Below are 27,939 nucleotides of genomic sequence, written 5' to 3' on the forward strand. Positions count from 1 at the left end.
TCGAGGTCTGAGTTAGTTTCGATTGACCTCACCTTTTTCTAGTATGAAAAATTCATTCTTTTAAAACTTGGGTTGAGGGGCGCCTGGTGGCTCAGTTGGTTAGGCGACTGCCTTCGGCTCAGGTCATGATCCTGGAGTCCGGGGATCGAGTCCCACATCGGGCTCCCTGCTCGGCAGGGAGTCTGCTTCTCCCTCTGACCCTCCCCCCCCTCATGTGCTCTCTTTCTCTCTCTCTCATCCTCTCTCTCTCAAATAAATAAATAAAATCTTGGGTGCCTGGGTGGCTCAGTCGTTAAGCGTCTGCCTTTGGCTCAGGTCATGATCCCAAGATCCTGGGATAGAGCGCCACATCGGGCTCCCTGCTCAGCGGGGAGCCTGCTTCTCCCTCTGCCTCTACCCCTGCTCGTGTTCCCTCTCTCTCTCTCTGTGTGTCAGATAAATAAATAAAATCTTAAAAAAAAAAAAGAAAGAAATTTACTGTCGGGTGTCCATCTCTCCTGTTAGGAAACTTCATGACCTATTCCAGAAAAGCAGCCCTGCTTGGATGAAGTTTCCCAACATTAGTTGCCAGGGCGTCTGTCCTTGCGTGTCCACATGCGTGCTTCTCTGTTATAACACAGAGCTTTCAAAGAGAAAGTCAGTGGAATCTTAGAGGAATACCTTAGGCATCTATGTATGGTTTTGAGAATTTCTGTTGTCATATATGAACTCACAGTGCTGTCATCATCTTAGCTCAAAGTCAACAATTGTAAAGTGAAAGTTCAGGGTTATACATTATAATCCTTCCTTTAAATAATCCAGTTTATATTTTTTTAACTTGGTTATTTCCTTTTTAATTTTCAGGACTGGCTTCTCCAACTACTTATAAGGGTATATGTACTTATTTTCCCCAATGCTATTTTTCACTCACCTTGAAGACATTTCAAATTACCGTACCAGCCCAAATGATTTCCTCTATGACCCCCCATGTTACTCACCTCTGTAATCACAGTCAACATATACATGATTCCCCAACCTTTGATGTTCCTTCCATTCTATGCCCCTTTGTCTCCACTCATTCACAGCTCCTGTAAGTTTTCCGTATCAATCCTCAGAGCGTGGAGTAACCTTCGGATTAATACGAAAAACCTGCAGCTATCCTCTCTCCTCCCACAAACCCAGTTGTTCGGTAAAAGGTCCCTGCCCACAGTGTGGCGCGCCACTTGACCACTCCCACCATCCCAGGGCAATGCTCCTACCAGGGGTCCTATTGGTCACGATTCCTAGTGGGTCAAATGGCAGCCCCTCCAATAAGCTCCCTCCACATCAAATCCCTGCAACTTGGGAATGCGAACTTATGTGGAAAAGGGGTCTTTTTTTTTTTTTTTAAGATTTTGTTTTCAAGTCATCTCTATACCCAACGTGGGGCCTGAACGTACAACCCCAAGATCAAAAGCCTCATGCTCTGGGCGCCTGGGTGGCTCAGTTGGTTAAGGGACTGCCTTCGGCTCCGGTCATGATCCTGGAGTCCCAGGATCGAGTCCCGAATCGGGCTCCCTGCTCGGCGGGGAGTCTGCTTCTCCATTTGACACCCCCCCCCCCCGCCCTCTCATGCTCTCTCTCTCTCAAATTAAAAAAAAAAAAAACCTCATGCTCCACCGACCGAGCCAGCCAGGCTCCCATAGAAAAGGAGTCTTTGCAGGTACAGTAACCGATCTTAAAATGAGATTATCTAGGATTACCCAGTGGGCCCTAAATCCGATGACAAGTGTCCTTAGAAAAGACAGAAGACAAGACACAGAGCCAGAGAAGGCCATGTGACGATGTAGGCCGACACTGGATTTACGCAACCACAAGCCAAGGACTACCCGGATCACCAGAGGCTGGAATAGACAAGGAAATACTTTCCCCTAGAGCCTTCGGAGGGGATATGGCCTGCCCACACCTTGATGTTGGACTTCTGGCCTGTGGAACTGTGGGAGAACGAATTTCTGTTGCTTGAAGCCGCCGGGTTTGTGATACTTGGCTACAGCAGCCTCGAGAAACCAATACATGATTGAAAACCAGCTTTGAATGTGCAAACCCTAGTAAGAGACCCTGCACATCCCGGCCATTCCACCAAAAACATGTCGTCTTAACCATTTCAAATATACTAATCTTCTGTCCATACCAGTATGAAACTTGGTAGCAAGTCAACAGGAAGAGCGCCTATAACGCGGAGGTGGTCCAGTCCATCTTACTGAAATGTAGACTAAGGAATACCAATACAAGTGTGACTTGTTAACTTCCTATACTTGGTTAATGTCACTCTGATAATCTGCTTTTTGGATAACCGGTATGGACAGCTTCTTCTTTGCCCTTCCCTGCAAATGGCTCTGCTTCCGCGCAGAAAGTGTCCCCATGTGGTCTCCTGTGGGCCAAGTGGTTTTACTTCTCGTAACTTCCCATTGCCCGAGGGTAGTTTGCAAGCGTGTCAGCCAGGCCTAGCGGCCCTTTACCTAGTTCCAGGGTATCTCTCAGCTCACTGTATCACCTGGCAAAGAAAAAAAAAAAAGCAGCTCAACGAATAGTTGTTGGGCAAATGAACAGATACATGGCTCTTGCTATATAAGCCGTATCTGGCTCTTCACTCACCCGGGCCTACCTCCCCCATCAGGCCTGGGTCTGATTGATCTCTGTTCCCAGCAACTAGAAAAGGGCTGGGCACGCAGGAGGTGCTCAATTAATGTTTGTTGAATAAACAAAGAATGATTCTTTCCACCCTTCACGCAACCCATTACTTTATTATTATTATTACTATTATTTTGCAAGCTATTACTTTAGATTGAAATAACTCGATGGCCCTCGAGATTCTATATAAATATGTTTTTTTAATCTTCGGAACTATTTTGGTTTCTAGATGGGGAAAACGCTATCATGAAGTCTCTGTGTAGCCCAAGGGTATCAGCCACTTACAGAGCTCTGTGTGGTAATGAGGAAAGGCCTAATTTCCTGTGGTTTGACAATAATGTGACAGGAATAGCTCCAAGTGCTTTGAATAGATCATGAACAGAACTTGGCCCTCTCTGTTGAAAGCCATGGAATCCTTGGGGCGCCTGGGCGGCTCAGCCGTTGGGCGTCTGCCTTCGGCTCGGGTCGTGGTCCAGGGATCCTGGGATCGAGCCCCACATCGGGCTCCCTGCTCCGCGAGAAGCCCGCTTCTCCCTCTCCCACTCCCCCTGCTTGTGCTCCCTCTCTCACTGTGTATCTCTCTGTCAAAAAAAAATAAATAAAATCTTAAAAAAAAAAAAAAAAAAGCCATGGAACCCTACTAAACAAATGTGACCCAGCGGTGGGTCAGAGAAGCACTATGCTTATGGATATCCTGATGTGGTCATGATTTTGCAACGTTCTCGGTGGGGGGAGGGGGGGGGACTGCAACATTCAAGTGACTGTTTCTGCCCCAGCTATCTTACAGCTGAACTGGAGAAAGAAGGCTGACAAAAGAAGGGTAAGGATTTGGCAAGAAGAAGTGTTTCTCTGGAAAGTCAGCATCTAAATCATACAATCCTAGAAAAAGATTTTAAAATAATATCCATTCAGTCCATTCATGAATCTTGGGCATCCCTCACAAAGGATTATCAAAAGGTAACAGGCAAAGGGCGCCTGGCTGGCTCAGTCCGTAGAGCATGCAATGCTTGATCGCAGGGTCGTGAGTTCAAGCCCCATATTGGGTGTAAAGATTAAAAAAAAAATGAAATAGAGGAGGAGGGTGGGGGGATGGGTTAGCCTGGTGATGGGTATTAAGGAGGGCACGTTCTGCGTGGGGCACTGGGTGTTATGCACAAACAATGAATCATGGAACACTCCATGAAAAACTAATGATGTAATGTATGGTGATTAACATAACAATAAAAAATTTTAAAAATGAAATAAAAAGGTAACAAGCAAGAGTTATTATGCCCACTCTCTCTATGCCGATAAAATATTTGATTGTGCTGCAAAGAATCAATTGGTTTCCATCAAATTTCATTCACCATTGAGCTTTTGGAGGGGTTTGAATGGAATCGTTATAGATACATTTGGGGGAAAAAGTCCACGGTAAAGCAAAGAATAGACTTTTTTTTTTAAGATTTATTTATTTATTTGGGGGAGGGCAGAGGGAGAGGCAGAGAGAGAATCTCCAGCAGACTCCCTGATGAGCGCAGGGCCTGATGTGGGGCTCATGACCCTGACCAGAGCCAAAGTCAAGTCGGAGGCTTAACCATCTGAGCCACCCAGGCGCCCCAAAGAATAGATTTTATTTTATTTTTTTCAAAGATTTTATTTATTTGAGAGACAGAGAATGAGAGAGAGAGCACATGAGAGGGGGGAGGGTCAGAGGGAGAAGCAGACTCCCCTGCCGAGCAGGGAGCCCAATGCGGGACTCGATCCAGGGACTCCAGGACCATGACCTGAGCCGAAGGCAGTCACTTAACCAACTGAGCCACCCAGGCGCCCCCCAAAGAATAGATTTTAATAAATATTTGAAAACTCAAAGCCCTGGGGTGCTCTGCTGGCTCAGTTGGTGGAGACTGCAGCCCTTAATCTCAAGGTCATGAGTTCAAGCACCATGTTAGGCATAGAGTTCACTTAAGAAAACATGTTGTTGTGGGTGCCTGGGTGGCTCAGTTGGTTAAGCGACTGCCTTCGGCTCAGGTCATGATCCCGGAGTCCCGGGATCGAGTCCCACATCAGGCTCCCTGCTTGGTAGGGAGTCTGCTTTTCCCTCTGACCTTCCTCCCTCTCATGCTCTCTCTCTACCATTCTCTCTCTCTCTCAATAAATAAAAATCTTTAAAAAATCTTAAAAAAAAAAAACATGTTGTTGTTGTTTTTTTCTTTAAATTACAAAAACCTCAAAGCTCTTAGGTTCATCATTCACCCTAAAAATGAAAAGGAAAAATTTCTTAGCATTTTCTACTCAGAAAGAGATGAAAAGGACACCTTTAGCCAAGGGAACATACATGAGGGCAGGGACTGCATCTTCCTCATGACTGTATCTCTGTGGCAAATAAAATAATAATATTAATAAATACCCGGCATGTACTGGACATTCAATAAATATGGGTGGGGTGAACTAATGAGCCAGCGCTCTGGCTTAATAGTATGTAGTTGGCTATAAATGTTGATTCAAAATCAGCACAGCCAAGGACAATGGCAAATTAGCCATCCAAGCTCTTTAAATATATTTGTAAAATAATTCTTCGGTTTCACAAGTGGAGATTCCACATTATCTGTGAATTTCTTTGCATTACATTTAGGTGGGGATTAGCGATAAGTACTGAGGAAAATGCCCCTGTATAATCTCCTTGATTAAAAAATAGTTTAAAAAATATATATATATGAGGCCAAGCAGAAGCATAATGAGGCTTACTATATGGAATCAATGCCAATGTGCTTGGCTGGCCATTCTAGTCTGAGACTGTCACAGAAAAAGGAAAAACATTCCGTGGAATTTGGTATGACTGCTTCTAAGTTATGGCTTTCTTTGGCCATTGGCCACTGACAACCATTTGTTTAATTATCAGTAGCAATGATTATAAAACACCACTTCAAAGTTTACAAAAATACATATATATATTTAAAATTGGGCTATTCAGTATGACGTTCGCATATTCAAAGGTACCCCAAAACAATCACGTTACCTGAACTCTCCATCCATTAAAAGGAGAAGAGTGTATACTGAAGCCCTAAGATGTGCCCATTCCCAGGCAAGGCCCTGTTGGACACAGAAGGGAAAGCACAGGAGTAGAAACGTAGGGTGCACACATATCATGCCCGCAAAAGTCTCAGAAGCCAAGAGTAGGGACGGTCCTGGCACAACTGTATGACTAGAGACCTAAGAGGCTAGAGTACAAGTAAGTATCCAGGGAAAAAATAAGCCAGGTAAATATAAGCCTTAGAAACATTTTCCTCTTACTGCATTGCACATCTGTGTCTTAAATTTGTAATGTGGCCTCTTCTCAAGACACTCAAATAAAATACAGTTGAACTTCAAATCGGTGTGTTTATTAATTCTCTTAGATTGCACTGTGAGGCTCTCTTAAAAGTGAGAGATACGGGGCGCTGGGGAGGGCTTTTTTCTTATTCTCTTGCTAGGACAGTGAATGCTACTACGGTAAGTCAAGTGCTAAGTGCTTGCAAAGTTACAAAATTAATATTTTCAATTTACAATCTTAAACTAAGAAAGGCGCAAGTTTTGGGTGTGGGGTTTTTGTTGGTTTTGTTTTTTGCCAAAATGTTGTTTCCAAAATTTCCTGTTCTTTCTAGTAAGCACAAAATTGGCCCCATACGTTTAGAAAGGGTAGAAAATTATTTGTTTTGCGTCCTGAGCAGTTAGATGCTTCTTTAGGGAAATCAAGAGATCTTCCTAGTGCATTTGAAGGAGACAATATCTAACTCTCAAAGGTGTGGGGAGGGTGCTGTGGTGGTCAGGACCGGAAGAGGCCCCGTACAGAAGAGGGGGGCTCCGTGTCTCAGACTTTGCCTGCCTCCCCGCCACCCCCACCCCCTCAATGCACAGTCTGTCGTTGCAGACAGCCCAGAAGCTGTGTTGTGCTCCTGAAAGAATAAAGTAGCTTTAAAATTCTATGCATTGGAGGACTGAGCAACGTGGATACGAGAGTTGAGAAATGTGCCAGGTTTGGAAATGAATGAGGCTCTGTCCTGAGAGTCCTCTGGTGAGCCCCTTTTCACTTCCTCTTTTTTTGCTTTATTGGGCCCGATCAATTCAAGATTTGCAGAAGTCCCACACGGGGGCTGTGTGACCCTCGGCTCTTACATAACCAACCTTGGCCCGTTTCCTCCTGGGGGAGGGGAGAGGGTCAAAGATGCACTGGCTAGGGTCTCCTTCAGTTTGAGCGGTCCCTCTGTCAAATGGGGAACCTCCAGTCCAGTCCCCTTGGCGTCTCCGAAGAAGACTGTCCACCTCAGGCTCCTAATAGCAGTATAAATTCCCCTATGGATTCATAAATACCCCAGACCCTTCTGGGAAGATCCTCTCTTGGGAAGAAAAAAGAACGCACTCATAAAAATCTAAAAAAAAAATTTTTTTAAAGTGCCCCCCACCTCCCCGTGCAGCACTTCAGTGCACAGGGTGATATGTGCCGAAGCTTCTGCATTTCCCCATCCCACACACCACGCAGCCCAAACTCAATCATTACCAGATTTTTCATTTTACTTTCTTTTCTCCCCGCCCCGCCAGCCCCCGCTGTGTTTTAGCTTTGTCCTCTCAGCACAGGAAGGTCTTCTCCCTTCTCCCTCATCATTTCATGAATCATCTCTTTTCCCTTTTAATGCTCATTTATTATTTTTGAACTGGAGAACGCTGGGGCTAATTTCTTAAAACCTGATTTCATCTCTCCATTGTCTGAAAAAGGTACACAGCAAAAACCCCTGTGGGCTTGGCTTATCTTTGTGCCTCGGGCACTTTCATTTTGCCCACACCCTTCCTTGCGGTGGGGGGGTTAGAAAAAGCAGGGTTGGAGGGCCAGCTCCATCTTGAGAAGGCTCCCAGACCTTCGTGCTCCCTGCTCGGTTCTCCAGCAAGCGGGCTGTGGCACTTCGAGGTTTGCAGCCGCGGGCACACAGCCCTTCCCTCGCGATATACAGACCCGCCTCTAGCTGATGGTCTGGTTGACTGTCTAAACCACAGGTAAATGGTTTCCTGTGCACTTCTCAAAATAAGTATTGGGCAAAGGAAATGAAATCAACCGGTTTAATACTGATCAGCAATTGGCCCTCCACCCTCTCCTTCTAAAAGGGCCTTTTCTTCAGTCTCGGGGGCGGGGGGTGGGGGGCAGTGTTTGACCTCCTGGCCATTTGTTGAGATACTGGGTGGATGGTCATCCTCATATGCTGCTTCCATTGAAGAAAAGGGATACTATTCTTGAGAAAAAATACTTGCACCCTGACAGAAGAATCCATTAAGGATGTTTAACAACATCCCTTTACTTTGAAAAGCTGACACCTCATTCCCCCCTTTCTGTACGTTAACTGTCCCAGAATAAGGGCTTGGCTTTTGCCCACCGGTTAAAACGCGTACTTCATGAGGAGTTACCAGCCTCAAAGAAAGGCAAACCCTTGAGATGTACCAATTAAATTCTAGGGAACTTCAACTTCGCACAAATTTCATCGTTGTCCTAGTGTCCTTTAAATCGATAATGTTCTCATTATCCAAATTGAGGACTCAATACTTTTAAAGTGAAGAGCACAGACCATTTTAGAAAAGCAATTTTGAGTATTGGGGACCCAGCCGTCAGGCAAGGAAGCACGTCTTGAATTTTTACAGAGCCGCTGTTCAAAATTTTCACCTTATGACAAACTGCTTAAATCCTAATTGTGTCAACGCTGGTAATTGGCTTAATAACCAAGTTCGGTTTGATACCCGAAACAAACACTGCGCTGTGAATTACCAGCGCCTTCATTTTCTCCATCAGATGCAATTAATTCTGTGTTGGCTTAGCAAACCCGGTGAAAAAGCCAGAACTGCAAAAATATTTTTAGCAGTTTTCCTAGGACTCCTACTAGGAATTCAAGCAGCCTAAGAAAATAACCTCCCAATCACCTAGCACACATGAAATACCGGTTGCACATACCTGGATGAAAGTCATTCCCACGCACTCTCCGGTTTTCCCAACTACCAGATGTTTTTTATCATTCCCCAGTGAGACCACTCTTGGCCCTTTTGCAAAGATTTCATCTGCCAGTAAGCCGCTCCCTCCAGATACCAAACAGTCACACCAGCCAGGTTTTAAAACTTTTTATTGCATATTAAAAAAATTGTGCATTCCAATAATTAAAATCATTTGAACAAAAAAAAAATGGCACTCTGATTAAACTGCATTTGACAGCCTGCAGGACACCCCGGACCAGCTTGGTTTTTACTCTCGATTTCACTGTCGTCCCACCCAGCTTCTTCCTTCACCAACATGCAAGTTCTTTTCCTTCCCTGCCAGCCAGACAGGCAGATGGGAGAGGCAGGCGCCCTTCGTTGTCAGTAGTTCTCGATTCTTTGATGTGAAAAGGGGTAGCACAGTCATTTAAACTTATCCAACCACTTTGCATCTTACAAAGTTAAACAGCTAAAAGAAGTAAAATAAGAAGGCAATGCTTGTGGAATGTACAGTGCATATCGGCGGCGCGCGCCTCATTACGATTCGCCGGCTTGCTTCTCCTGTTCAATCGCTGTGACGGGAAAGAAAAAGAAAAAAGATGGAGGGAGCTCATTAGGCCGACTCAGTACACCGTAGTGTAAGATTATCGTACTTTTCATTTACAGGGTCTTCCCATATAAAAATCCGCCAAGTATCAAGTCGTCCCATCGCGAAAATATGGCCATTAAACATTTTAACATAGAATGGTATAATACTGCGTATTAATATGGTATACCAAATATCCATTATTAAATTATCAAAGCCCTGTTTGTTGGCTGCAAAAACAATTTTTAATTAATCCTTCCAGGCCACATTCATCATAAAAACTGTCAGCTGCTCCCCAGCACTCCCTCGCCCCCCCGCCCCCTCCCTTCCCAGTCCCGGTCCTTCTCCCAGCCCCTCCCATCCTCCCTCCCGCCCAGCCTTTTCTTAATGGGGGGGGGGGGCCGCTTACTTTCTTTTGAAGGCAGTGGATTTTTCTCTTGCGTTTCTGTCTTCTTCAATTTCGACTTATCGAATTTCTCAATCTCAGCCATATCGGGTTTGTCAGACATGGTTGCAGAGAAAGCTGCATATACAAAGCCAAGAGGGAGAGTGAGATCGAGCGAGCGACCCACCCTTCTCTCTCCCGGCTCAGAAATGCGCTTCTGCCCTCGCATCCCTTGCCTGAAACCCCACCTCTGCCGCCTTCCGCTTTCATTCAACGCTACAGCTCTTCCTCTTTCTACACAGAAAAAGAACCCCTCTTCATTATTTCCAAATGCGGGGGGGCCAAACTAGGAATATCGCCCTCCCATCAGGAGACGAATCTTTCGAATGATGACGTGGGTTTGTCAGTTACAACGTTTGAAAATTAAAATCTAGCTAGAAATAAATAACGAAGCCATTTCAGGTCGGGAGCGCGGATGGTGGGATCGAGTTAAAAATTCTTAAAATGAAGCCGAGGCTGCACAGTGCTTCCATTTTCCATGAGCCCCCCAAACATGGGGGCCCCGTGCTGCTTTTCTTCTCTGCTCACAAAGACGGCAGCTGCAGCCGGCGCCCCCGACCACCGCCCTACTGCTTCCTCACTCGCGCTCAACAATGCAGCCGGCCGCGCACCAGGCTGCCCCACACCCCATAAATCAGGCTTGATCTGCGTTTAGGGGCAATTCGGCAACCCCCGCACACATTCCCCTGCAAGAAGGGTTGGTTTGTCCCCTTCCCCCCCGCCCAATTTCACAGTATAGCCCAGCCACCTTAAATCTGGACAGACAGGGCCCAAGAAGCCATCAGAGGCTACAGAAAAAACTTAATTGTTGAAGCTCCGGGCTTGGGTGGGTGTGAGTCGGAACAAAGGATTTTTCTGTTCCTGATTAACCACCGCCTAAGAGGCAGAGCGGAATGCCCCGGGCGGGAGAAAAAAAAAAATGTTCCCTCGGAACTGCACTGCCCAACACCCGGCTTGGGGGGGGGGTTGTCTTTAAATCACCAAGCTCCCGACCCCGTTCCCCAGCATCTGGAAGGGCCTGGCATCCCCAAGACCCCAAGGCAGGCTTCCCCGGGAGGAGCCTTTGGGCTCGGCTGTAAGGATGCCTCCGTAGGGAGACGGGCGCCGAGAGGCGAGCGCGGGCGCCCGGCGGGAAGGGACCGAGGGCAGGAGTCAGGGGCCCCGGGGCTCACCGGAGCGAGGTGCGCGCACAAGCGAAGTCCGATCTGCTCAGTGGCCGCCGCCGAATGCCGGGCGGGGCGCGCGGCGCGCAGCTATATGCGCGCTCGTATGTAAATGAGGTGACGTCACCCGCGAGTCCGCTTAACTCCTTCGCGCCTCGCCTCGGCCCCGGCGTCCGGGGGCCGGCCTGGCGTTTGGGGGACCCCCCCGCGTGCACCAGTGCACCCTCACCGCAACGACGGCGGAAAATTAAGAGGAGCCAAAGCCCCCTCCCCCCCCAGCACTTCCTGCATCATGCATTGTCCCTCCTTAGGACTATTTTATCCTAACGGATTTTTGCAGCAGCCGCGCCAACCTGCTCTTGGGGACCGGGGCATGATAACTAAGGGTCTGGGTGGCACCTAGGGGGCCAGGCATTCCTTTACAGCGAAGCTGGCTTTGTCTGGTGCGGACATCCCCGAGCGAGGGTGCGGTGGCCGCGCTGGAGGGCCTCGCCCATTGCAGGGGTGCGATTCCTGTGACTCAGCTTTCGGGCCAGCCGAGGGCCTTCGCCCCACCCCGGGCCTCTTTGTCTCCTCACCAGGCTTCTCCTGAAATTGGGTGGGAGGTAAAGCACCCTTAAGTGATTCTTTTCAAAAAAGTTTCCTCACTGTAACATGCATATTTTTTCATCGCTGTAATTTTTGGTGAGCACCCGAATAAAATAACCGAAATATTTGCTGGTTGGAGGTTAATCTATCTGGATTTTATAGTGCACAACGCCTCCCCGCTTTGAAAAATAAGTCAAGTTCAAGCTCTGCTATTGAATTGCTGCCTGACAATAAGGAAGTTCTTTTACTTTCCTGTTCCTTATTTTCCTAAATACAAAAGCGATTGCTAAGGAGGCCCGTGTCCAGTGCCAAAGACTGCAATCCCATCATCTCTAAAATCGAAAGATTAAAATGTAACAATCTCACTCTGTTTTGAAGAGAGCCTTTTCAGCACAAGATGTTTTTGAAGGGCCCTTCTAAGTTACATCCGGAAATATGGGAGATTTCGATAGAGAAGAGCAGTTTTCAAAATGGCACCTTGCCTGTGAGTACCAGGGACCCCCTTGCCTCTGGAATCAGTCGCGAACACCCTGCCCTGTGCCCGCAAATGGCACGTGAAAGCAGAAAGACCCGCGGGTCGGAAAAGACCTACTTGAGATTATTTTGAGACGCAAAGCAGTACGCACAATACTTTTTATCCCTTTCCTCATCCTGAGGAAATGCTTCCAGAAACCCCTTGCTAGTCGTGTTTATGGCAGAGGCTTTTGTCCTGTGGGGATTAAAGTCAAGTGTTAGACAGACCCTCAAAAGCCATTGCAGGAGCAGCTCGGACTTCCCCATTTCTTTATTCACTTGACTTCCTTCTTGGGGTGGGGGAGGCGGGAGGGGGGGCAGGGGCAGGTGACTGTCTCCTCAGTTCATGCTCTGGTGGGTGGTGGCCATTCTGCTCTCTAAACAGGATGTCACCTCTCTGGTTACACCTCCCCCCTGACCCTACCCTAGTTGACTGGCCTGAGAGCTCCCTTCACGGGGAAAGCTCGTTCAAGATCATGCAGGATGAATTTTTGGCCTGTGGCAGCAGGCAGTTGCATGATACACCGTCTCTGTAAGTTCCATGATTCCATGTTGCCTCATCCAGCTGGCGTCAGAAATCACTTCTTTCCCCCCCCCCCCCGGGTGTCTCTGGATACAAAGGAAGGCCACTACCAACCCAGTGCTGCTTCTCCCCAAGGCCTTTTCCTTAGAAAGGCTTAGGCCTTACAGAGCCATGTCTCCAGAAGAGACAGAGGAGTGGAAATTTGGAAATGCGTGGAGAACGTTTCTCGTCTGGTAGCAAGCTGCCTTCCGTTGTGTTTGGATGTTGACAGAAAAAAAGAAGGGGACTCGTTAAAAGGAAGAGAGTCTTCCATACTGGGCTGGCCTTGCCCCTGGTCAGCGACCTGGAGAGAGCCTGGGGGGGGGTGCGGGGGAGGCAGATGAAGGAGAACGCAAACTAAAGGAATATTTTTAAGGGTTGTGTGACCCTGGCCATGTGAATTAATTTTTCAGGGCCTGAGTTTTCTCATCTGTAAAATGGGATCATTGCAGTAACCTACCTCATGGGGCTCATGGGGAGCCCTGAAGGCTTAGGACAGTGCATGACACTTAGTAAGTGCTTTGTATTATTGTTATTTAGGATGGAAAGTTGAGGGGAAAAAATTAATGTTTAGTGTTTGGAATTACAAATTTTAGAGGTTTTTAGATTCGTCATTTCTCTTAAAAAGTACCAGTAAAAATGAGAGCTTCTGTTAGTTTTACAGCAAATAAAAACTAACAACCCCCGTTGGTTGATGCCTTGTAAGAGCCGGACACGGTCATGGGTGCTTTACGTTTGCTTCTGCCTTTCCCCCCTGCTGCCCCCCTCCCCAATGAAGAGAGGTTTACAGATGGGGAAACTGAGCTTAGAGATCCATCCTTGTGATAACTCAGCCGGTAGCCACTGTCTGTTATTTGTGCTAAGGGTTTCATAAAAGTCTTCAAACCCCCCCCCCCCGCCCCGCTCCGGGTCCCCCAAGTCTGCGCCTGAGAATCATCAGGAAGCATGTGAGGGGACAGGCTGCTTTGTTTCCCGCAGCGCCTGGGAGAGGGCACTTGCTCAAACAGTTAGGGCCTTGCATTGAACTGACTTGCTTGAGTGAGGAAGGTTCCTGAACCCGGCTTGGCCAAACTCTGAGCCTGTGGCTCGAGCCACCTTGCTTTCTTCCCCGGATCGTTCAGACCTGTCGGTATTAATGTTTCACATGTCAGGGTTACTTCCCGCCTCACAGAAGCTACCGTTCTAAGTGGGTTTAGCGTGTGCTGGGCACGACCAGCATGGAGGTGGGGGTTTTCAATCCCGAGTGGAAAGACAGAGGCTGAGAGCAGCAACAGAACCGCAGGGTGCGCTCCCACAAGCTCAGGGCTCTCGGGGAGAAGAACCCACCCGGCACCCATGTGCCAAGAGAGCCCGCCTTGGACGGTGGCCCCCCTCCAAAGCCCATGCCCGGTGCAACCAGGAAGAGGTGTCAGGGCACACTCTGTTTTATTTCCCTTTCCAGGGTAGGCCTGGGGCACATGTGTAGCTATTTCCAAGGCTGGAGAAGCAGCCACAGAGGTCTGGGTACATGAAAAATTAGTCCTATTACTTTTTAACCTATTAAATTCTGTGCAGAGCGCTGAAAGGAACAGAAGAAAGTGACCACAGCAAGGCTCCCAACCCTTCGCTTTCTCGAGCCCAGGTCCCTTTGTCTCGGTTTCAGGGCCTCCTACCATCTGCCCTCCCCGCCTGCACCCCACTCTCCCCGGTGACCCTGCAATCTCAGTTGGTTCAGGTAAATCCCCTTAGAGGCACAGCCCGAGTCCCCTCCCTAACTAACGACAGGGAAGGGATATTCAGTGGGCTCTCTGTATACCATATCTAATGCAATTCTCACCCTCTGCAGTGGGCATTTTACTACTGAAAACCCTGAAGCTCAGGGAATCTAAGCAAGCTTGCTCGCGATCAAACACACAGGCTCTGTCTCCCGAGCCTCTGCACGCCCAACGGGGCCATCTGTCCCCGACCTGAGTGTGTCTCCAGGACTCCCACCTGCGGCAGCTCCACCCTGCGCTCAGTGTGATGGAACAGAAGGTTCCCTCGGCTAGTGTGCTAAAAATGAATGCAGGAGACCGGCGAAGCAGAGAGGAATCAAAGAACGCTCTAGAGAATGTCAAACGTGCCCGCTAACTCTCCTGTTCACTTTGTCGATCCGATGGAATCTTAGAGCCAAGAGGAACTTTCAGGGGGATCTCATTCAACCCAGTTCCCTGCCGTGGCTTGAATTCGCCTCTACAACATCCCCTCCAAGTGGTTGCTCAGTCTATGCACAGCAAGGGCAAGAAAAAGCAGGCAGAGAAGCTTCAAGCATATACGGGGGCGGTAGGTAGCTTTGTTTGGCTGGGGCTTGTGCAGAATAAAAGTGACAGGAAATAAGGTGGGGAGGCAGGTGGCAGCCAGATTCAATAATAACAGTAATAATAATAATAATAATAATAATTAATAAGAACAACAGCAGCAGCAGCAGTCCTGTCTGTAATGCTAACATTTTCTGAGTGCTTACCATATACAGGGGAGCTCTCCATGCATAATCTCCCTAAACCCTTACACAACCCCATGGCAGAGGCACTGTTATGTTACTCATTTTGCCAATGAGGGTGTCCTGGGGAGATTAAATAATTTACCCGAAACCACACAGCAAAAACCGGAGGCAGGGTTCGAACTCAGACTGGCTGGCTCAGAAGCCGCCTCAGTTAAATATTCCGCTTTTCTGGAATCCTAAGATAAGGCCCTTAGTTCTTGTTGTATAGGCCAGCTAAGGGTAAAGTTCTGTCCCATCACAATAAACCATCCAACGTTTCCATCACTAAAACTTTGAAACACAGATATCATGGTCATGTATCATATAAATTAAAAAGTTGCCTGCTTCAATTGTCAAATGATTTCATTACACAAATTCAGTCTGCTCTCTGCCTCATCCTACAGAGCCCAGTGCACTCGCAATAAAGGGAATTCTTATCTTGAACATTGGCCGTTTCACACAGCTTTTCACTACTTTAATATTTTTCCCAGCAGTCATTCATATTACACTGGTTACAAAAAATTAGCAGGTCAAATCACATAATTGAAAGGGGAGGCATTACATACTCCTGATGGCCTTCTGTGTTAAAAGTGATACACTTTTTATTCTGTCGTGAAGCAGAACTATCATTAGCAAGTAGTAAGTGTTTATGTATTTTAATGTGCTTCTTCTGGGGACGTCAGTGCTTTTTAAATAGAATATAGCTCCCACACCATCAGCAGAAGGTGGCTAATGGCTTCGTGGCAAGGAAAATGAAGCACAGGTGGGCACTAGATTTGATCACATAGGCCAAGATCAACCTCCTTGGCTGACCCAGACCGTCTCCCCTCTGCAGGGCTGGCTCCAAGGGCGTGTGACCTATGCAGTGGCACAAGGCCCCCACACTCCCAGAGACCCTTTGCTCAGCTTCGCGCTCTGCTGCCGCCATCTTGAAACTGTTGATCATTTTGAACAAAGGGCCCCACCCTTTCATTTTGTACCAGTTATGAAGCCAGTCCGGCCCCTCTCATTCTCTGTGTGCCCCCAATGCCCTCCCTAGCTTTTCCTAGGACCCAGGGACGGGCCCATCTACTCACGTGCCCCTTCCTCTGCCTGCAATGCCCTCTCTGATCCTTCCCGCATGTGCTACCCGGGTGTGAGAAGGTCTGAGTGTGTGCACGGGATGGTTCGGCCTCTGCGCCCTCTGCTAAGCTTCCGTCTGAGCCTAGTTGCCCTTGGAGCTGGCGATCACCACACGTTTCTAGGGCCTGTGCCAGGGACGCCCACCAGGTCTCCTCCCTTCCTTTCTGCCTGGCAGTTTTGTCCTGTCCAAGGGATGCTTGCGGCTCTTAGCTTCCTCGCATGTCAGAATTCCCGGGCGTGTGCCAAGGCCAGGGAAGGAGCCAGCCTTTACTGCCATCTCTGCCCACTTCTCCAATGCTCTCTGATGCCTTCACTCACAGGAGGCTTCCCTGCGGAGGAATTCCACGGATAGAATTTGCACCCAAGCCAGAAGAGGAGGATGTCATTTTCTCACACGAAGGCCAAACGCGGGGCAAATGAAAGTACCAAGAGAGGATGCTTGAGTTCTAGGCGTCTACTGTGCCATTTATAGCCAGGACTCAATTGTCTGAACTGGTCAAGATGATATGGACAATTGAGATTCACAGACCCTACAGTTACTAGGTCGCACTTTAGCAAATAGATTCAGTGAAAAGCATGTATTCAAACAAATACTTGTCTTCGTGGCCATAGCAACACCAATCCAATGAGCCAAGAGGTGGAAGGAGCCGAGTGCCCATTGATGGATGAATGGATAAATGAAATACGGTGCAGTCATCTGATGGGACAGCATTCCGCCATAAAAAGGAATGAAGTCGGTGCACGCTACAACATGGATGAACCTGGAAAGCATGCTGTGTGAAAGAAGCCGGGTCCCAAAGACCACACACACATGGCAGTATTCCATTTCTGTGAAACATCCAGAATGGACAAATCCATAGAGAGAGAAGGAGATTAGAGGTGGCCGAGGGCTGAGAGGGGGGAGCCAAGGGGAGCAACCGCTGTCTGGGTACAGGGTTTCATTTTAGGGTGATGAAAATGTCTGGGAACTAGACAGAGGAGGGGGCTGCACAACAGGGTGATGTATGAAATGTCACTGAATTGTTTGCTCTCAAAGTGTTAATTTCATGTTATGTGAACTTTACCTCGATAAAAAAAAAAAGTTGGGGGGGTGTAAAAAGAGAGAGAGAGGAAGTAAGAAAAGTAAATCATAGTCCCATTTCCTCACACCCCTGTGTCTGGTTCAGAGGAAATGGGAGGGGACTCAGGGGTGGGGTGAGAGTCTGGTTCTTAACTCTTTCTGTGCCGTGCCAATCTGGTGAAGCCCAGAGACCCTATCTCAGAATTATGTACATACCTAAAATTAAAAAAAAAAAAAATGAATGAAAGCAATTAGATTGCCATACAGTTACCAAAAGAGTTTTATTAAACACTGTGATGGAGTCATTTACGTGCTGCTTTGTGCATTAAATCACACAATCCCGTAGTCGGTCTCAGATCCAGCATAAATTCAAAATAGTGGGGCGTGTGTAGATATCTGCAAAATGTTAGCAGATAGAAAAATATCTGTGGTGTCTGTTGTTGACACAGTCACAGGAACTGCTAATGCTAGAGAGTTTCCTTGTCGTTATGGACTTGAACGTTTGTCTGAAGGAAGGCACTGTCCGTAAGCCAAGCAAGAAGCAGGTTCGCGTTAGGAACTAAATGTGCCCGCACCTTGATCTTGGATTCCCAGCCTCCCGAACGGTGAGAAGTGCATGTGTGTTGTTTGAGCTGCTCGTTCCGTGGTATTTTGATATGGCAGCCCACGCTTAGAGACTTGCTTGCAGGCGTCCCTGAAGGAAATGCTAACACTTAGTTAGAGGTGAATGAAAAGATGTAATTTTTTCCTTTCTAAATTTATGGACTCCCTGGATTCTCTGCAAAGCTCTCTTGGATGTCTGTGCACCCTAGTCTATCGAAGGGAGAGGGTCTCTCAAATGAGAAAAAGTCACCAACAGAATTTCTGAGAGGGAATGGAAGAGATAATGGGGTGGCTACCAATGAACCAGATAAACCACCGAATATCTGCTTTGGAAATGTAATTTACCATTGCCTCCTGCATCTTCTCGTCCCAGCCTCAATTCCACGGTCCATACCAGCGGCTTACTCAAAAGGGCTTAGGCACTAGCTCAGAGCAACCTGTCAGTTGGACAACAGTTGGGGGAAAAAAAAAAAAAAGACCAGCTTATAGGTGTCACCTTACATCTTGGGCTCCAATAATTCCTTATGTAACACGAGTCGCATTTATCTGGTGTTTGTGAACTTTGTCAACGCACTTTTGCATCTTTTGTGTCATTTTATCCTTAAAGCAGCCTTACGCTGACAAAGGGGCTAGGTATTGGTATCAATTTTTTGCAGAGGATGAAACCCAGCACAGAGAGGTTAAGTGACCTGCCCAAGGGCATTCAGCTGGTTAGCAGAGCCACGGCCAGAAACCAAAACTCCTTACTTTGAGCCGTGGGCCTATAGTCCTTTCGGCATGATTTTAGGAGCAGGAGGTCAAATACTTCAGGAAGCAGCTTATTCGCGTCAGATGAGAAGGAGCCCAGGCCTGTCCTTTATGAAAGTCAGGCATCTAGGAGCAATGTCGTAGCTCCCTAGAGGACGATTTGTTGGTACTGGATGCTAGCAAGCAGCAGCACTCCTGGTTTTGTTGTGCTCGTGGCAGGGACGGTGATGGTAGTTTGTGCTTGGTTACTTAGTTTTGTCATCCAAGAATCCATTGCCCAGATTTGAACCTGCATGCTAGGCTTCCGAAGACCTAAATTTCCTCATTCATGGAAATGGCTTTCCTGACATACCACCCCCATCCCCCTTTTTTGACTACCCGTCGTCCTCGGCACAAAGAAAAAGCATACATTTGGACTTAAATCTTTCCATTTTTCTGTCTACTTACAGACTGGGGCACAATTTTAGTTTGGGCCAGAAGGAGGTATTTTAATGTTTGAACATTGTATTTTGTACTCTACAGAGATGTTTGCACAAATGTCTTACTCTTATAGCTAGGAGGCTGGATCTGGTTTTGCGTCATAAACAAATGTGACTGACCTTGGTCTAAACCCTTCCCATTTCCCAAGTGGTAGGAGTGTCTTTGTTATTCCCGGTGAGCCCCTTGGACTGTGCCTGATTGTTTATGATAATGAGGTGGCTTACGGAAAAGTTGCAAAAATACAATGAAGAATTCCTGTACACCTTGCCCCCTGATTCATCAGTTGTTAATATTTTGTTCCATTTGCTTTATCATTCTCTACGTTATCTTCTAAACCCCGAGAGCAAGTTACGAATCTAACAAAAAGCAAGACATCCTCCGACACAGCCACATTCCCATTGCTACAATACTGCTATCTACAAATCTTATTCAAATTTTGCCTATTAGCCCAATAACGTCCTTATAGCAATTTTTTCTTCCGGTCCAGATTCCAGTCCAGGAGCATGCATTGCATTTAGACGGCACGTCCCTTTAGTGTCTTTTTAATTTAGAACTTCCCCAGCCTCTCTGGCTCTTCCACGACACTAACATTTTTGAAGACAACAGGCCACTTGTTCTGTGGATTTCCCCTTCATTTCGGTTTGTCCGATGTTTCCTGATGATTAGATTTGGGCTTTGCCCTTTTGGCAGGAATCCTACACAAGGGAGGCTGTGACCTTCTCGGGGTCTTGAGTCCAGAGGCGCATGATGTCGGCCTGACCCGTTATTGGCGGTGTTCACTTTGAGCACTTGATGAAGGTGTTACCTGCCAGGCCTCTCCACTGTGAAGCTATTCGTTTTTGAGACCTGCTCTTTCCCACATCTCTACTGCCTACGTGGTGCGGCCGTGTCACCTGTCTTCACAGAGTGCCGAGCTCAGGGTCTCTGTGCATTCAGGCCGCCACAAGGAAATCCCACAGACTGGGGCGCTTACAAAAAACAGACGTTTATTTCTCGCAGTTCTGGAAGCGGGCCATCCAAGATCGGGGCCAGCGTGGTCGGGTGAGAGGCCTCTTCCCAGTCACGGACTTCTTGTCCCACTCAGGAAGGCTCTGCCCTCCTGATCTAGTCACCTCCCCAAGGGCCGCCTCCTGCTATCATCATCATGGGGGTTCCGATGTCAGCATGTGAATCGGGGGGAGACACGAATATTTGGACCATAGCCCTCCGCACTGGTGGGATTAGGTGTAGCCTCGGGGGAGGTGAATTTCTCTCCCCACCCCTCACAAGCCCACGTGAGAGTCTGTGGCACTGAAGGAAACCGTGTCAGTGCCGACCCCACTTGCAAGTGACTTTGATGTCACTGGAACCACCCCACAGGATTCAGAGTGCACCCCGCTTCCAAAGGAGAAAATTAAAAGAATAAAACATGGCCAGTTATCTTTTCACAAAGTAGGCCCATGAAGGTCTTACCCTAGCCACGGGAAATGGGGCTTGTTTGCTCCACCGGCTTGCTGAGCACTGCCAGGATAGACTTCTGTCTCCAAGGACAGGCCAGAAAGCTGCAGGCTGCCCTTCCAGCCAGTGCTCCTATTGCAGTGTTTATGGTCCCCCGAGGGCCCTCAACGAGGCCGGCATTGAGTAGGTGTTGTGCATCATCCAGAGTCCAGGGGACTTCACCTGTCCTGCTGGGGGGACGTGGGCTGAGCAGCTGGCGGGGGGGGGGGGGGGCCGGGGCTAGGAACAACCACACGGGTCATCCAGAGTGCTTGCCAGAGCCAGGCACTGTCCTGTGGCCCTTTTGATTCCCCGAGCGACTGGGCTGGGTAAAGAGAACACCCCATCTTACAGAAAAGAAACGGGCTCCAAGACATAACATGCCCCAGGTCACTCGCTGGTCAAACGCACCGTTTGATGTGATCATTTCAGTTTTCTCTTTCAGCATTTTATTTGCATTTTCCTCCCTCAAGCAGGGGCAGCAAGTAAGAAGGGGAGATCTCAGACATCGCAGAAACTATTCCCGGGCCTCGGACTGGGCCAGTTGAAATTGGGTTTTCTGGGTTTTGTTTTGCTTTGGTGGGAAGCACACTAACATTTGCCCTGCTGGCCACTTGTACTGCTTTCTTGGAGCCTTTCCGATCACCCCATGGTCTTGGTCTTAGGGTGCTTATTTTATTTTTATTTATTTATTTATTTATTAATTGTTTTTAGATTTTATTTACTTACCTGTCAGAGAGAGAGAGCAAGCGCGTGCGCACAAGCAGGGGGAGTGGCAGAGGGAGAAGCACGCTTCCCACCGAGCACAGAGCCCAATGCGGGGCTCGATCCCAGCACCCCGGGATCACGACCTGAGCCGAAGGCAGACGCTTAACCCAGGTGCCCCAGGATGCTTATTTTACAGATGGAAAGACTGAGGCCCTGCACATCACTATTGGCCAGTGCCTGAACTAGGATGGCATCCAGCTCTCTCACGTTCCAAAGTCTGGCCCCTAAGCCCCTCCTCACTGAGTCAGGATTAATACGGGAAGATGCCCCTGGGTTGCAGGCTTTCAAATGCAAATCAGACAACCAGGCCCTCTCTGCCCCCATCTGACTGACAAAAATGAAAATGTTGAGTACTGTCTGAGGTTGGGCAGAAGGCAGGGAAAGAAGAGAGAGAGCCGCGCTCACGTGCTCTTGCTGGATTTGTAAACTGGTATAAAGACTTTTCAGGGGTACCAGCCGCTCTCACAGTCGAAACAGCATTTCCAGTTTGATCCAGTGGTTCTACCGCTAGAAATGTTTTCTAGGGCCATATTCGGACACATATGCCAAGATATGTGTCTATATATTTGTACACACGCACATACCTATATATCCTTTCCCCATAGCATTGTAGGTAAGAGGAAACGCTAGAATTAACCTAAGTGTATATTAATTAGGAAATTAGTTAAATACATGATAGAGTACCCAAACAATGGAAAGTTATACAGCCACTAGAAAATGACCGAGGGGCCCCTGGGTGGCTCAGTCGGTTGAGCGTCCGACTCTTGGTTTTGGCTCAGGTCATGATCTTGGGGTCCTGGGATCGAGCCCCGCGTTGGGTTTCCTGCTCAGTGTGGAGTCTGCTTGGGATTCTCTGTCTCCCTCTCCCTTGGCCCCGACCCCTGCTCGGTCTCTCTGTCTCTCTAAATAAAGCAAGAAAAAGATTGAGGCAGCTTTACTCATGATGCCATGGAAGGATAGCCAAAGTACACTTTTTTTTTTTTTTAAAGATTTTATTTATTTATTTGAGAGACAGAGAATGAGAGAGATAGAGAGCACGAGAGGGAAGAGGGTCAGAGGGAGAAGCAGGCTCCTCGCTGAGCAGGGAGCCCGATGTGGGACTCGATCCCGGGACTCCAGGATCATGACCTGAGCCGAAGGCAGTCGCTTAACCAACTGAGCCACCCAGGCGCCCCAAAGTACACTTTTCTTTAAGTTTGTTTGTTTGTTTAAGAAATCTCCACACCCAACATGTGGCTCGAACCCAGGACCTTGAGATCAAAAATCACATGTTCCACCAACAGAGCCAGCCAGGCGCCCCTCATGTATACTCCTGAGTAGAAAAAAGAGAACCTTATAAATATCGTATGATCTATCTCTGTGTAATAAAAAAAGTGAGGTTATAGAGACAAGTTCCAGAAGGGAATTTTAAGAACTATTAACAGAAGCGACCTCTGGGGAAGGGGAATGGAGAATCTTCTACCACTTGCATTTTTACTGGAAGCATGTATTACTTTTACATTTTAAAATATTTAAAACACCATTTATGTTTTACCTTCATCTTTTATATATTTAAAAATATTATTTGTGTCAATAATGGGGGAGCCTGTGCACGTGTGTGGAAAGGGGGCATTTGGGAAATCTCTGTACCTTCCACTCAGTTTTGCTGTGAATGTAAAACTGCTCTAAAAAATAAAGGCTATTTAAAAATAAAAAGTAAAAAAATATATATATATTTGTGTATTTTCCTGCCCCAGAAATTTCATGAAACCAACACAAAGGCAGTTGAGTATGCTTTTGAAAGAAATAGACATGACCTTGGACTTGGGGTTTCTTTAGTAAGAAAACACCTCTGGAAGGAAGTGAAACACACAGCCAAGACAGAGTAGGGGCACTTCCTGCTTATCTGCAATTGAAGGACTTCTGTTCTTAAAGGGGCAGGAGGACAGTTACTAAGACTATAACCCTCATAATCCTAAATCAAAGGGACTGTAGACAGGTCTGCAATAGGCCTCCTTTCTAGAATGCAGCTGAAGCACACACCGAGTTCAATTACAGAAGCTATGTCTTCCATGTTTCCCTGTAAAATGCCATCACAATGTTACATTTTGGTGAACCGAATCATATTTTCAGTGAGGTAGAGAAGCTATTCTTTGAATCATGCAACGATGTGTGTGTGTCAGAATATTCATGTATTGGATTTCTCTAAGTAGAAGCACCTCTAGCCGGGTTGCACCACCATAAATTTGTACAGATGCTTCATTTTAAATGTTACCAGTATTTTGCATCTGCCAGCTCATTCCTGCCTCCTGGCAGCCCCAGAAGGGTACGACTGGGCAGCTGCATCCCATCTACAAATGCAAAACTGGGGCACATGGTAAGTGACTCGTCCAAGGTCTCTGGGCATGTGGTGAGGCCAGAAGTGGGTCCCAAGCCTAGCAGGTTGGCCTCTGGCCTGGTGCCCCGGCAGGGGAGGAACTGCGGTTTCCTGGACTTTCATCATCCGTCCATCCGTTTATGTGCAAGTAACTTTCCACTGACTTCTCCTATGCCGACCTAGAGAGTTCAGTGCTAAGGCAGCCCTGAGGTGAAGGTTCTGAGGAGGGAGGGGGCCACGTGGGTAGCGGACGTGGTGAGCCTGGGAAAGCAGGTGAGGCGGGTGGTGCAGGAGGGGTGTCTGCCTCCCTCTCAGCCAGCCCCCCCCCCCCCCCCCCGGCTACCCCCGCTGGCTTCAAGAAGGGAGGGAGGAGCCACACAGCGGAGGTGGCTGTGGGGAGGAAATGGAGCACATTCACAGCCTGTTCTGCCAACTGCTGTTCTCCCGTGTGAATTATGGGATGATTGGATAAGTCGAGCAGAGCAGCCTCGCACCCACCCTGTGATCCCCATTATGGACGTTGATTCCAATGCCCCGGGGAACAACCATGAAGGCTTGCCCCCCCCCCCTTGCTCCCCTGAGAGTGCTGTGTGCGGGTTTAGCAAAATAGGCTCTTCTCCCCTCTCTCTCGGCTGCCCGCCTCACCCCAGGAGGGTGGTTAGATGTAGCCAATCAAAATGCAAAACAGTCAGTTAAATGGGAATTTCAGATGAATAACAAAGACTTTTGAGGAAAAGTTATCCTGTGCAATATTTGAGACATAGTTAAAAATTATTTCTCTGAAATTCCCATTTAACTGGGAGTCCTATATTTTATCTGGCAACCCTACCTTGGTGGGGGGGAAACAGGCCCTTTCACAGACTGATCACTACTTTAGCTGTCTGTCCATCCAGATCCACTGAAACACAGACACACACACACAGACACACACACACACAGGCCTTGGTAAGTGTCAGGCCTCGGTAAGTGTCAGGCCTCACGGTCCTGGCTTAGGAGCTCCCGCCAGCCCTGCCCCAGCTGGGTCTGCCGCCTGGGGCGGGGGGGGGGGGGGGGAGGGGGGAGGGTCTGAAGAGAATGGCATTGGGGGAGGGGGCTGAGAGCTCAGCCCAGCAGAGTCGTAGGCCACGAACTCCTAGGGCAGATGGGAGCCACCGACTGATAAATGTGCCCTCAGGGCTTGGAGCTGGTCGGCCAATAGGGCCCTGCATTCAGACCAGAAGCCGAGTAAGCAGAAAGACTTCCCTGAACCCCCTAAGGCCTGGCGAGGTCAGCGTATTTAGCGGAGGCTCCTCCCCTGCAGAGGCCGGCTTCCGCCCTGGGCTCCTGGCCGCCGGACAAAGGCAGGATTCAGACCCAGGAGCAATAGGGAGCTGGCTCCCGGGGACACAGAAAGCTCCACACGCTCAGCCCGTCAGGGTGTCATTCAGCAGAGAATCCACTAAGTGCCAGGCAGTGTGCTGTCGCGACAACACAGTGCCTGTACGTGTGGACTCTGTTCACACTCAACTTGATTGAGGTTTCATTTACATAAAACATAGTGCATTCATTTTATGGCTGCTTAAGATGGGTACTGGCGAGCACGCGTGCCTGTGGAACCACCATCCCAAACGAGATACAGAATTTTTCCGTCAGCCCAGAAAGTTCCCTGTCTGGCAGCCATTTTAGAGACTTGTGCTTAAATGCCGGCCTGGGGGGAGGGGGGGCGGTGAAAGCCTTCTTTACTCCCTGGGGCAGAATGCCCTCCTCATACTCCTGTGCCTCGGAAAGTCTTCTCTTGTGACGTTTGTCCCTGTTTTGCCGCTTGTTTCTTCCCTGTCTCCTCTCCCTGTCGGGCTGGGCCCCCTCAGTGGTGGACCCAGGTCTTTTTTCTCTCGGTATCTCCAGCGCATAACAACATGGGGCCTGAATGAGTGCCTGTGGAATGCTCGGCCACAACCATTCTGGGGCAGCAAAATTCCAATCCCGCATCATGAAAAGTAGCGAGACTGTTATTAATCCAGAGAGCTCCTCTTTCAAAACAGGTACGGATGTAGATCTGTTTCTCCTCTCCTCTGTGGCCTTGCTCACCTCACCTCAGGTTGCTGAATCTGTCCAAAACCGTTGTCAGCCCATGTGGGAAGAAAAGCCCATGAGCCCTTCTTTCTAGGCCTTCCAGGCTTGACCTTTGTGGCCCACGGGGGATAGACACGTAATAATAATGATAATATAACTTCATGTAGATGTTTCTGATCTTAAATGTCACTCGGGATCATTGTGGATCATCTAGAGAATATAAGTGACATTAATGGCCTCCTTTCTGCAAGCCACGGACTAGTCAAGGCATTGCTCAGTAACACAGTAGGACTGAGGTAAGAACTAGTATTGTTACCCCCATTTGAGAGAAGGGATCCAGGTTACCCTAACTTGACCAAAGTCCCACTGCTAGTGAGTGGGAGCTGGGATTTGAGCCCAGGCAGCTGGGCCTGAGGTGCCCCACTTCTCAGGGCCCTACCAAGTTTGAGAGAAGAATATGGTAGAGATTTAAAGAAGATTTTGGGGGGGGGGGGTTGTATTTAATTGTATGGTTTCCTCTGAAATGTACAATTATTATAGGACATAATTACCTGCAAATATGAGCTATAGGATACGTGATTATATCATAATCAAAGAATGGATAAATGCCTCGGAAAATCAGAAAGGAAGATTTCAGGGGGAAAAAACCCAAATTGAGAAATGACTGAGTTTATAGACAGTAACAGCTGTTCTTTTTAGGAAATTAAACTGATTTTTTTTTCCTTCTCAAAGAGTTTCTACTTCCTCAAGAAATGTATCCTGTTTGCTGTGTGCTCCAAGGCAAACTTTGTGTATGTGATTAACGTGCTCAGATGGGCCTGATGTCCTCAAAACAAAAGGATAGGCCATCAGGCATCAGAAGCTTTTTCTTTTTCCCCTCGGTCCTTGATATCCAGCTTGTAACCCAAACCTGTCATTTCCATTTACCCCGAAGTTGTCTGCTTCTCCCCGTTTCCCCTGCCCCTTCTCCAGGAGCCCCGCTTCATGGCGCCCCCGAGTGTTGCTGTACCAGCCTCCTCTAGGGGGCGCTCTCTCCCCAGTCCGCCCTGCTCCACCCTGCCCCCTAGGGTAAGTCCCCTGACCTGTGTCCACATGGCCTCCAGCTTCTAAACCTTCCGGCGCTCCCCAGCACCAGCAGCTTCAAGTGCAAGGGCCTCCGGAGTGCCACAGCCTGGAACCAGGACTACCCGCCGGCACATTTCTCTTTCCGCCAAGTCACCACAGCGGTAGCCACAAGGGTTTATCACTCTTTAGGCATATCCGTGTCCAGGCGTCCACTTCCGGACCATTATTCATGCTGTTCCCTCTGCCAGGAATGCATTAGTCTCACTTCCAACCTCACAACCACCTTAGGAGACGCCCATCGTAGCACAGATGCTAAGATAGAAGGCTCTGGAGTCAGACTGCCCAGGGCCGGCTTCTTGGCTGTGCAACCTGCGGGGTCACGTCGTGCGAGCCCCAGGCTTGGTCCAATGTTCTGCTGCTGCCATCAGGAGTTTTAGTCAGTTTGGAAGAAGGTTGCTGGGCTCACAAATTACGTAGCCGGCCCCTATTCCAACACTGATAAGCTGTATGACGGTATAATAAGGGTAATGGCGAAGGGCTTGAATGGGAAAGGGTGGGCTGCGTGGGAAGTGGTAATAAACGGGACCTGTCATGATCGCCACCTCACCGCTGAGGAAACAGGCGCTCGGGGACTTGCTCGGCAGCACACAGCTGTCACATGACAGAAAGTGACGCAATTCACTTTCACTTCCCGTGTCAACGTGAACTTTCCTAGGTAGCCCGGGCTCTTCTTAGCACGTGGTCACATCGGCTCCTAGGAGATCAACTATGTGACAGGACTCAAGGCCTGGCCAGACCTCTTTTATTCCTTTTTTCATAAGCCTTGAAAGCAAGCAGAGCACAGAGCGGCTCTTCTTCACGTTTGATAAATGAGGCCAGAGTAAACGAGTGACTAGCTCGAAGGCCCAAATCCGATACAGGCTTTGCTGAGACAAAGATGGGAGCAGCAGAGTCTGGGGCTCCGGGAACCCATCCATCATGCCTGTTTCTCTGCGCTCTGGAGCCAGAACCCTCCTTGCTCTGCGAAAGGGGCTGACGCACGCCGGGCTGGGGGCAAGGCTTTTTGTGCGGGTGCATGGGGGGACGGGGCCGTCTTGCTGTTTCCTGCACCTCCCGGGGCGCACTGGAGGGAGTGGGGCAGGTAGCTCCCGATGCCACCAAGAGCGGCTTTGAACGACCCCGCAGCATTAACGGCTCAGCGCCAGCATTTCTGGTGGCGACGAAGGGCTGGTTGCTATGG

The 27,939-nt window shown here is 48.4% G+C and overlaps 1 protein-coding gene and 2 long non-coding RNA genes across 5 annotated transcripts in view; 1 reads left to right on the forward strand and 2 right to left on the reverse strand.

The window, feature by feature from the left end:
- Positions 1–8,812: 8,812 nt before the first annotated feature.
- TMSB4X (thymosin beta 4 X-linked) lies at positions 8,813–10,963 on the reverse strand. The gene is made up of 3 exons (XM_025857815.2): positions 10,817–10,963; positions 9,609–9,722; positions 8,813–9,185 (listed from the first exon to the last, which is right to left on the reverse strand). Exons 2-3 carry the CDS (start codon positions 9,706–9,708, stop codon positions 9,151–9,153), a joined length of 135 nt encoding a protein of 44 aa, XP_025713600.1. The 5' UTR covers positions 9,709–9,722; positions 10,817–10,963; the 3' UTR covers positions 8,813–9,150.
- A 753-nt stretch (positions 10,964–11,716) lies between these two features.
- The window catches only part of LOC141374294 (uncharacterized), a 55,793-nt gene continuing 39,570 nt past the window's right edge, over positions 11,717–27,939 (forward strand). For all 3 annotated transcript variants that reach the window (XR_012381068.1, XR_012381066.1, XR_012381067.1), the window contains exons 1-2: positions 11,717–11,879; positions 14,025–17,757. This is a non-coding gene — a long non-coding RNA (uncharacterized lncRNA). The remainder of the gene's footprint in view (positions 11,880–14,024; positions 17,758–27,939) is intronic.
- Positions 17,750–27,767, reverse strand: LOC112812844 (uncharacterized). Its single transcript, XR_003205376.2, has 3 exons — positions 26,717–27,767; positions 18,101–18,192; positions 17,750–17,846 (listed from the first exon to the last, which is right to left on the reverse strand). It is a non-coding gene; the product is annotated as an uncharacterized lncRNA (long non-coding RNA).

This window comes from Callorhinus ursinus, unplaced genomic scaffold (assembly GCF_003265705.2).
Source record: "Callorhinus ursinus isolate GAN/ISIS: 27379988/994484 unplaced genomic scaffold, GSC_fseal_2.0 scaffold16, whole genome shotgun sequence".
Lineage (NCBI taxonomy): Eukaryota > Metazoa > Chordata > Mammalia > Carnivora > Otariidae > Callorhinus > Callorhinus ursinus.